The sequence below is a fragment of the Equus asinus genome, chromosome 2, assembly GCF_041296235.1.
Source record: "Equus asinus isolate D_3611 breed Donkey chromosome 2, EquAss-T2T_v2, whole genome shotgun sequence".
Classification (NCBI taxonomy): domain Eukaryota; kingdom Metazoa; phylum Chordata; class Mammalia; order Perissodactyla; family Equidae; genus Equus; species Equus asinus.
Window position 1 is genome coordinate 43,557,004 of NC_091791.1, and position 9,944 is coordinate 43,566,947.

The window sequence follows — 9,944 nt, forward strand, 5'->3', positions numbered from 1 at the left end:
ACAAAAGGCCTTGTCTTGGCAGTGCTTAAAAAAAAGAGAGAGAAAGGGGGGCTTTTGTAGTCAGAGAGGACCTCTCCACCTCCGCCTCATGCCATTTTAGAAATGAAAGATCAACACTGAGAGTTAAACGGCTTGACCAACATGCTCTTGTTGCCAGCTAGCTGGCAGCTGTCACAGTAGAAGTCCCCAGTGCTCCGAGTTCCAGCGCCAGACTCCTGCCATCTTGGCATGATACCTTGGTTGGCCATGCCCCTTGGAGACTGCCTGCATTATAAAGGAGGTAATAATAGGAACACAGCGACAGGAAGGAAAACGATTTTTCTCTCAGTCTGGAAACTGGTTCAAGAGCATCTTGCATCCCGCTTTCTGCTGTCATTTGGCCCATCTTCGTGGTTGGAAATATCAAATCCTTCGGGGGTGTTAAGGGGATGTTTTGCACTTCCTGTAACTACATACCACAGACCTTTCTGAGTGTCAAGACACCAGGAAAGGTCCTCTCTAGTTTTTAGTCAAAAGTTTCTGGATTCTGGGCTCTATTCTCAGATTAGTTTTTAACGTCTGCTCCTGTACAACATCTTCTGAGCTGAATTAGAAAGCTACCATGGAGCCTGATTTATCTGGGCTGGCCATCTCTACTGACCAAATAAACATAATCATTGTCAAATCTCGCCTTCTCTTTGTACTGAGGAGTGCAGAAAAGCATAATCCAGCCTCGCAGGAGTCGTAACAGGGACCTGGTCTAAAAGCTCTTTTAAAATCATAAAGAGCACTAAGACCAAAATCTTTTAAAGGCCAATGAGAAACTCATAACATTTTTTACTAAACTCAGGAATGAGAAATCTCTACTATAAATTCAAGGCCAGTGCCAACAAAAACGTTGGCAACACTCGCCATAAGGAATGACATCAATTCAATGTTTTTCTAGTGAAGTAAAATTAAATGGCCACAGATCTGCTTCCTTTGATTTAACAAAGAGAAAAAAATGAAAGAAGGAGGGACGGAAGAAAGGGAGGGAGGGAGGGTGGAAGGAAGAGGGTGAATTAAAAATGCAACAGTCACAAGGATGGAAAAATAGCTTGCAAAGAGCGTCGTGCTTTTTAGAGCATATTTGTCTGTCTGTCTTCCTCATGGATGAAGAGGTTGATGAGTATTCTGTGCCTGGCATACAGCACTCGAAATGTGACGAAGGCACACAGGATCATGCCATTCCTGAGTTATGGGGCTCAATTCCACATTGGTAAACGTATTTCACCTATTTTAATATCTAATACAAAATATTAAACTTATTGCATTAATTATGGCCATATTTAAATCAGATTAAATAGGAGGCAGGGTTCCCTACCAAACTAAATAAACTAGGTTTAATAAACTAAATACACCTGCTCTGACTCCCATCACCTCTGTCACCCAGCAGTAGGAGAGAGTCGGCAGAACCCTCTGTTGCCTGAGACCTGTTGGTCACAACTCCTGGACATTTTTCTATCTTCCCCATGACCTAGTGTGTGCCAAAATATAATCTAATTTGGAAAAATTTTACCTCTATTCCCATGTAAGTATATTTGTCCCCCCAACTACTCATAGATTGAAAGCTTTCTGAGGACAAGGAGCCTGCCTTTAATATTTTGGGGGTATACTCCCAAAGGTACTAGGGTAGCATTTTGCATGTAATGGGCACTCACCGAATTTTAATTGACTGCTGAGGGAACAATGAATTTACCCTGCTCTTTTGTTGCTAGTGAGCAAACTCAATCATGGAAAGGATTTTCAAACGGAGACTCCATTGAAAAAGGAAATTTTCCATTTGGCACAAAAAGTTGGCTTGCTACATACCCAACTCTTTCTAAAGCCCTTCTACATAATTTCCCTTTGTATAATTTGAAAGTTTGCCTCCCCTCCCCCTACTGAATTACTTGAAGATAGACAAGAAGTGAGTACTCATCTTTCACCACACAGCACCAAGTACCATGCTTAGCAGATAGCAGGAACCCGGATATTGACCAATTCATTATTAACTTTCAAATCATGACAACTTCAGGAGCAACATGGAAAGTGGGGAAGCAGGTAGAACCCAGTCCACTCTTGAAACCCTAAGGGTACAATTACTCTTGGCTTAGCTCCCCTAACTCAACACAACAGATTCTGTCCAAGTTCAACAAATACAAAATCATAAAAGACACACATATTCAGGGATCAAGATCGAATTTATGCAACATGCCTATTTGTTAAAGTTTTCCTTTTGCTGATTAAATTGTTCCACTTTCTTTCGCCCCTAGACAATGGTTTCATTTGTGAATCCAAGCTCTTAATGGACTAAATTCATTAAATGTATTAACATGTACCATCTCTGACGAGAAGAAGAGATTGGCCTTTATCGTGGCACAAGCATGTTTTTAGAAATATTTAAATAGAGGAACGGGACTAGGAAGAAGCATTTTCACCCTTGCCAAGGACAGGGTATTCTTTCTCCACATTTCAACATCATAAGAATTTAAGTCAGATTGTAGATTTACTATCATACTGAAGATGCTGAACACATTGATTATTGACAGTGTCATCAATATTCTGCAAGTGATAATACGGCACCTAAAGTTTCCTATGCCTTTACCCTTTCACCCTATAATCCTCTATGTAAACTTCAACTCGACTGAGAGTAGGGCCGTATCTGCCCAAGGGAGACCTGCTTCATTGCCCATTCTCAATAAAAGGTATATTGACTTATTTGTTTCTTAGGCTCATTTTTTAAAAGCCAATACAAACAACCTCTGCTTTGTTTCCAAATGTCAATTTGTTCCAAAAGTTTCTAGAATAATAGCCAAGTCTAGATCATTGTACTTGCTCATCGCAAAACCTAAAGAAATATGTAGGATTTAATCCGTGTTAGAATTTCTAACAGAAATTATCAATAAGCTAGAGGAAATTTCACAAGATAGATGGAATTTGGGATAGGAGGGACACCAGTGTAATTGCATTATTAAAGAATTGTTTAGAAGATGTTCTTAATATGACCTCTGAAACCTGAGGAACTAGAACACAGACCATTACGAACTTTAAAAAATTACCCCTCCCTCTCTTAACTTTAGGATTGTACCACTTCAGTACTGTCATTGGCTATACTTGGTGGTGGTCCCAGTCATGAACACAGTGGGTCAGTGTGTAGGGTAATTGTAAATACCCTAGAAATTGGGGAGCACAAAATAAATATATCCTAGTCTTTTTTGTTCAACAGTGACTATTCAATCACCTCTTTTCTAAACTCACATAGCAGTTGTCTATTTTCTGACGCTTATAACATTAACCTGTTTTAAAAAGATTGTGTACATTTCTTATCTTTTATTACTACTATAATTAGAATAAAGTCTGCTAAATATTTGCATTCACTGTGCCTTCCCCCCTACCCCCCAAAAGGAGTGACAACCCAGAGAGAAGCCCAATGCCAGGGCACTTGGCTTCCAATATGTTTTTGTTGAATAAATAAATTATTTCCAATTTATAAGCAGGACAGCATTCTTACACTCTAGCCTAACTTTATTATTTCTATACGCTGAATTAAATGATGTTAAATTCACTTTCAGCTTCCCTTTTCCAGAAGCTAGTCTCTTATCTCCCCAGAGGGGATATCCCCCAGTCAGGGAACAGTCTGACTTGGGATCAAACACAGGCATTCTCAAGCTTTGCGATATGAAATACTAATGAGGAAGTCGGGCGCTAAGCCTTAAGGGTTTCTTATCTCCCTGCGTTAACCCACCACTGAGAAGGGGGCACCAGGGAAAGACGACTGACCCGGCCGCTGGACCCTGTCCGCTCTCGCTCCGGCCACTTTGATCTCGCGCGTCTGCCTAATCAAGTTCATCTACTGCCGCGACTGCTCAAAGAACAACATTAAATAGTCTGATTATCGGATGGTCATTTCCCTCTTCCCTCCACCCCTGATCTCATTTCCAAACGCCAGTCTCTCGCCTCCCTCTCTAAACTTCCCATCAAAAGAGAATTAGTTCTTCTTCCTTCTTACCCTCGTTTGATGTGTAAATTTCCTTCTCTTGGCACATTTTTCTCGCAGTGGCGGGTGGGGGGGGGGAGAGGAAGGAAGCGGGGAGGAATTGAAGGAACTTAAAGTCAAGGACCTCACCCCAAATCTGCAAACCGTGACTCCAAAGGGTTAATCAGCAACTTGCACCGGCCACCTGGTCCTCTCGCTAAGATGCTTTGATAGAGATTTAGGACTGCTGATCGGGTGGTGTTTAAAACTGAATATTATTTGTGTGCACAATAAACCAGGACGGTGTGAGGGAGAGGAGAAAAGTGGTTTTGCAGAGACTGTCACAAGTCTTCTGAAAAGTATTTGAGATGCCGATAATGCAACCCCTACCGCAAGGCAAGGGTCCCCGAGTTCCCGAAGTGACTCCCTCCTCCTGCGTTTATTAAAGTCGTCTGCTCTAATGCTCGCTGATTACGGTCACCCCGAAGGTGAGCTGGGCCAGGGGAACGGCTACGCAAAGGAGGGGCGGGCTGAAGAGTGTCAAAGGCCCCCGTTCTTGTACACAAACACACCCCCTCCCAGCCCCTCCCAACGCTTTGAAATCCCATCCCGGCTTTGTTGTCTCCCCCCGAGGGGCTGGAATGCTCAGAGCCCGCAGTATAAAGGCAGCCGCGGTGGCGGTGGCGGCGCAGAGCTCTCTGCGCGCCCAGGAGATAGAACCCTGGGACCTCTGGAGGCTGTCAGAACCCTGACTCGGCAGCGCGGCTTCGTGGGGACCAGGCTTGCAAAGTGACACTCCTCCTTTCTCTTTCTTTCTCTCTCTTGAGTCCTTCTGATATGACGGCTCTGGGCGCAGTGGGCGCTGCCCGGGTCTTGGTCGCCCTGGTAGCTGCGGCTCTTTGCAGCCACCCTCTGCTCAGAGTGAGCGCCACCTTGAACTCGGTTCTCGTCAATTCCAATGCCATCAAGAACCTGCCCCCACCGCTGGGCGGCGCTGCCGGACACCCAGGCTCCGCAGTCAGCGTTGCTCCGGGAATTCTGTACGAGGGCGGGAACAAGTACCAGACTATTGACAACTACCAGGTGAGAAGGGTGTCGGGGATCTGGGGACGCTGTGACCCTAAGGGAGTCTCTTTCGGGTCTCTAAAGAAGGGCGTAGAACTTGCTGACTGTGTGCGGTTCAGGGCGAATATGGAAACTGCATTGGGAAGCAGCGGGCAGCAAGAGCTTTCGGAGAGGTGGGCAGAAAGGAACGGTGATGAGCGTCCAGATCCAGGAGTTTGGGTACCTGGGTGCCCTGGTGCCTCACCCTCTCCCGGCTCCCTTCCCGCAGCCGTACCCGTGCGCCGAGGACGAGGAGTGCAGCACCGATGAGTACTGTGCGAGTCCCACCCGCGGAGCGGGCGCCGGCGCGCAAGTCTGCCTCGCCTGCAGGAAGCGCCGAAAACGCTGCATGCGCCACGCTATGTGCTGCCCTGGGAATTTCTGCAAAAATGGTGAGTCCCGTAGCTCCCTTTTAGACTCAAACTGTCCGGTTTTTGCATGCCTACGGATGGGAGAAAACGCTCCTGGCTCTGCGAAAGCTGCGGCGCCACCTGCAAACGGGTGCTCAGCGCGCGAGGTTCCCCTGAAATCTCTTCCCTGCGAGTGATTCATCTGGCAGGAGAGAAAGGACGGAGGTCTTGGAGCTCCTTATCTTCCTCTGTGCTCCTCGATTATTTCACACAGCTTACCTGAGAGTGGACCGCTCCATAAAAATTTGAGGAGAGTCTTGACATCAACTGAGAAAGAAGATGGGGAGGGAGGTGGAATTATACAGAGACCAAGGAAACCAGCATTAGTGTTTAGCTGCGCTTTGCATTTTTCCCTGTTGAAACTGTTGTCAGCCAGAAGACAGAGTGATTGATCTGCGCTGGCCACTCCTAAGGAAAGATCCTGATAGCTTCGCATCCTGGCCTCTCCATCCTTACCCCTCCCTCCCCCTCCTGCTATCTTAAAATAAGTACTCCACCTCCCCTCCCACCACAGATCCACTAAAATTTAATGTCTCAAAGAGGGAGACTCAGACAGCCAAAGAAGTCTCCAGAAATAAACTTAAGGGTGGCGACCCTCCTTAGGACCCAGTAATACTCCAGGATGAACTAACTAAATCTCTGTAATATAGAAATTATACAGTAAACTAACTGGTGGGTGAGATTGTAATCTTCCAGGCAGCTGTTGCTTTGCTTAACTTAGTCTGGCAGTACCCATATAGCACCAAGAGCAGAGAAGTTATTTTTAAAAACAATTTTTTGAGTGACTGATTTTCTTTTTCTTACCCCAAGGGTCATATTAAAATGGGCAGAAATCTCACTGCCACTACCACAGTTGGTAGGAAAGTATTTTAAATGGCTATATATGGGATGTTGCATATCACTGCACAGTGTCCACATTGATGCTTCTGTCCATCTGGGCAGTTTTGCATTAACACTAGGGAGGACGTTTGGCTTGTGCTTAAAATAATGACACTACAATCAGGTATCTCAAGTTAGTGCAGGCATAACAGACTGCCACTGTTACAGCGATAGGTGGTAACACATCACAGCTTGGGAGTTAATCACTATCTCCTGCTTCCTTAGGAATATGTATGCCTTCTGATCACAATCATTTCCACCGAGGGGAAATCGAGGAAACCATTATTGAAAGCTTTGGTAATGATCACAGTACCTTGGATGGGTACTCCAGAAGAACTACCCTGTCTTCAAAAATGTATCATACCAAAGGTAGGTTAAAGGACCTTAAGATTCATTCTTCTTTGTTAGCACATCAACAGTGTCTTTTGGATTATCTTAATGAAATGATGCAGTGACCATGTACTTTTCCTATTGTCCCCTCCTTCCTAGGACAAGAAGGTTCTGTCTGTCTGCGATCATCAGACTGTGCCACAGGATTGTGTTGTGCCAGACACTTCTGGTCCAAGATCTGTAAACCCGTCCTCAAAGAAGGTCAAGTGTGCACCAAGCACAGGAGAAAAGGCTCCCATGGGCTGGAGATATTCCAGCGTTGTTACTGCGGAGAAGGTCTGTCTTGCCGGATACAGAAAGATCACCATCAAGCCAGTAATTCTTCTAGGCTTCACACCTGTCAGAGACACTAAGCCAGCTGTCTGAACACGGTGGACTCCTTTTCTATAATATATGCTATGAAAACCTTTTGTGACTGTCAGTTCACTCCTTAAGGATGTACAAATTCTGTGGTTACAGTTAAGCATTCCAATAATACCTTCCAAAATTCTGGAGTGTAAGAGCTTTGTTTCTTTATGGAACTCCCCTGTCACTGATTGCAGTAAATTACTGTGTTGTAAATTCTCGGTGTGGCACTTACCTGTAAATGCAATAAAACTTTTAATTATTTTTCTACAGGTGCTGCATTGTCTATCGTTCCTCTTGTTATGTAAATTTTTGTATACATTGATTGTTATCTTGACTCTGAAAAATATTCTATATTGAATGGAAATAAATAATTTCAGCTTATACTTCTTAAATGCATAACTCTTTCCCCTTTTAATTCTAGAATCTAGAATGTAAGGAGCTTTTGGAATGACAAATGATAGGTAACTAAAATTTGTCATGAAAATATTAGCTTATTTTCTGAAATGTACTATCTCAGTGCTTAGACTATATTTATCTCCAGGCTGTGATAGCCCTTGAAATAAAATTTAACATTCAATACCATAAAATGTTACAAGTATAGATAAATTTTGGCATTGTGATCTGAGAGGCCCCTGTGTGTGTCTGTGTGTGTGTGGTCCACAGGACAGAAATGTGACATGTTTAAAGATGATCAGAGAAAGATGTCGTCTAAATGTAAGACAATATTCATCAATTATAATTTTAAAGAAAAACGTTCTCCGTTCACAAACTCAAATGATCATGGTATATGAGATTGAATCTTACATTACTACTTTCAAAAGTAGTTTCCAGTAAATTAATAGTATCTACCCAAATCTATTGGGTAACAAAGGAGATTTCCCACAAAATAGGAGAGTCAAGTTCTTGATGGTTGGCAGGAAGAGGGTGTGTATGTATGTGTGTAAATACAGTTGACAAATACGTGCAGATTTTGTACCAAATTTGTTAATTTGAAGTATCTTAAATACTTCATGCCAGGAAGACTTATTCTAATTATTTTGATTTTAACATAATTATTAAATAAAAATCACAAAGCCTCCCTCCTGCCATTCTTTTCTTCTCTTGCTAGGTGAGCTGAATATTTCAATTTTTGCTTAAACTGAAATCTGTTGATAGGAGTGAGGATGGGGTATATTGTTTAAAAGAAAACCCACAGAAATGAAATCTAACCTGACTTTGCATTTTTACTTGCCAACTTTGATATCGGCAAATCTGACACTCAGGAAGGGGAAAGCGATCGTCCCAATTTACACTTATTCTGTAATGTTCTAAAAGTCTACATCAAAACCACAAAATGCTGGGTTAAGGCGCGCCAAAAGGACAGTGACGATCAATTGTCCAGAAAGTTTCCTTAAATAACACAGATGTCCTAGAATGTTTGTTGTTTTGTAGTTCCGGAAGTGGTTCAATTTCAAGAGACTCAGCCAGAGGGACACAGGGGTTGGTTGGTTCTTCGCTGAGAAGAGAACTGGCAGGATGTCTGCTGTTACATTCCTTTTGTCTGGAAGTTTCAGCTTCCTCACCCTGGAGAAACTTTCTTTTTCTACATGTGCCTGTTTGCTGAAGTGCCAGGAAGGCCAATTCTAAGGCCTGCCGTCTCCAATAAAGCACAATAGAGGAGAGGAAACAGGAAACCCTTTCTTCTAAAAGAAGAAAGAAGGGCCTCTGTTTTAAGAGGGGAAAGGAGTAGTCATTTAAAGGGCCTTGGTTCTGCGACCCCTTCCTTTCTACTGTGGCCAGAGACTTTCCATCCGTCCCTGCACGTCTCAGTCCCTCAATCCTACTTCTAGTCTTTCCTGCTTCCCGTCTTGCGATGGGGGTAGGAGAATGAGAAACCAAGGAGGGACACCTCTTCTTCCTATCTGACTGAGAACTTAGGAAGGGATTTCGATCAGAAGGAAATTCTGCACATTTATAAAGGGGAAAAAAGAATATCAAGAAAACTGTAGATATTTTATTAGTAATGGAAAGGTGGAAGTCAGGCACAATACCATTTCAAAGGAGAATCATTTAAGGAATCAAACATTTTGGATTGTGGCTGCTTAAATGTGTATATGATTTTACTTTTAAACTATTTATTTGAATGGAAAATATATGCACTTGGGAATGCATTCAGAAAATATTTTATCAACTGGTAGCACACTGTACACACTGCCCTGCACCTTGCTCTTTTTACCTTCTGTGTCTTGCAAATCATTCTATGTCATACACAGAGAGGTGCCTCATTCTTTTTCGTGGTTTCATTAAGGGTGGAGTATGCTGGAATGGCTATACCATAATTTATTTAAAGAGTCATTATTGAGAGACTTAAATTGTTTCCAGTATTTTTGCTCTAACAAATATTGTGCCAGGAGTATAGAATTTTTTTGTGTTCTTGTGCTGGTAGAGTTGTAGGATAAGTTAATGACTGATTTTTCAAAATCCGAAATCAAAAAGCATGCTTTCTGTAGCTACTCCAAAGGGGTGGTGTGGGCAGAATGTCGGGATGCCTGCTTATCACTGATCTGGTGATGATGAAACTCTTGCTGAGTTGTATCAAAGGAGGAAGAGGGAAATACAGGCTTATCCTAACAATTTCACAGTAAACAATAATCCCCGGCATTCAGTTAAAGGTAGACTGACTCTAATTCCTTTGATTTTAAAGTAAGTATTAAATAAAATCACCAACAAGTCTTTTCCCTATCCCCTTTTTCTTGTTTTGCTAGAAGAGTTAAATATTTCAAATTTCGTTTAACCTGACGTCTACTGATAGGAACGAGGATGGGGATATGTCGTTTAAAAGAAAAACCACAGACACA

At 42.8% G+C, this 9,944-nt stretch overlaps 1 protein-coding gene across 1 annotated transcript; it reads left to right on the forward strand.

Moving 5' to 3' along the window:
- The first annotated feature begins 4,623 nt into the window (after nt 1-4,623).
- Nucleotides 4,624-7,688, forward strand: DKK1 (dickkopf WNT signaling pathway inhibitor 1). The gene is made up of 4 exons (XM_014866787.3): nt 4,624-5,059; nt 5,310-5,472; nt 6,595-6,738; nt 6,859-7,688. Exons 1-4 carry the CDS (start codon nt 4,814-4,816, stop codon nt 7,110-7,112), a joined length of 807 nt encoding a protein of 268 aa, XP_014722273.1. The 5' UTR covers nt 4,624-4,813; the 3' UTR covers nt 7,113-7,688.
- The last annotated feature ends 2,256 nt before the right edge of the window (nt 7,689-9,944 follow it).

Excerpts from the sequence above, each read along its gene's own strand:
- DKK1 (XM_014866787.3), top strand. The coding sequence starts at position 4,814 with ATGACGGCTCTGGGCGCAGTGGGCGCTGCCCGGGTCTTGGTCGCCCTG. Across the intron at positions 5,473-6,594 it reads TGGGAATTTCTGCAAAAATG|GAATATGTATGCCTTCTGAT; the intron begins GTGAGTCCCGTA and ends CTGCTTCCTTAG. Across the intron at positions 6,739-6,858 it reads AAAAATGTATCATACCAAAG|GACAAGAAGGTTCTGTCTGT; the intron begins GTAGGTTAAAGG and ends CCTCCTTCCTAG.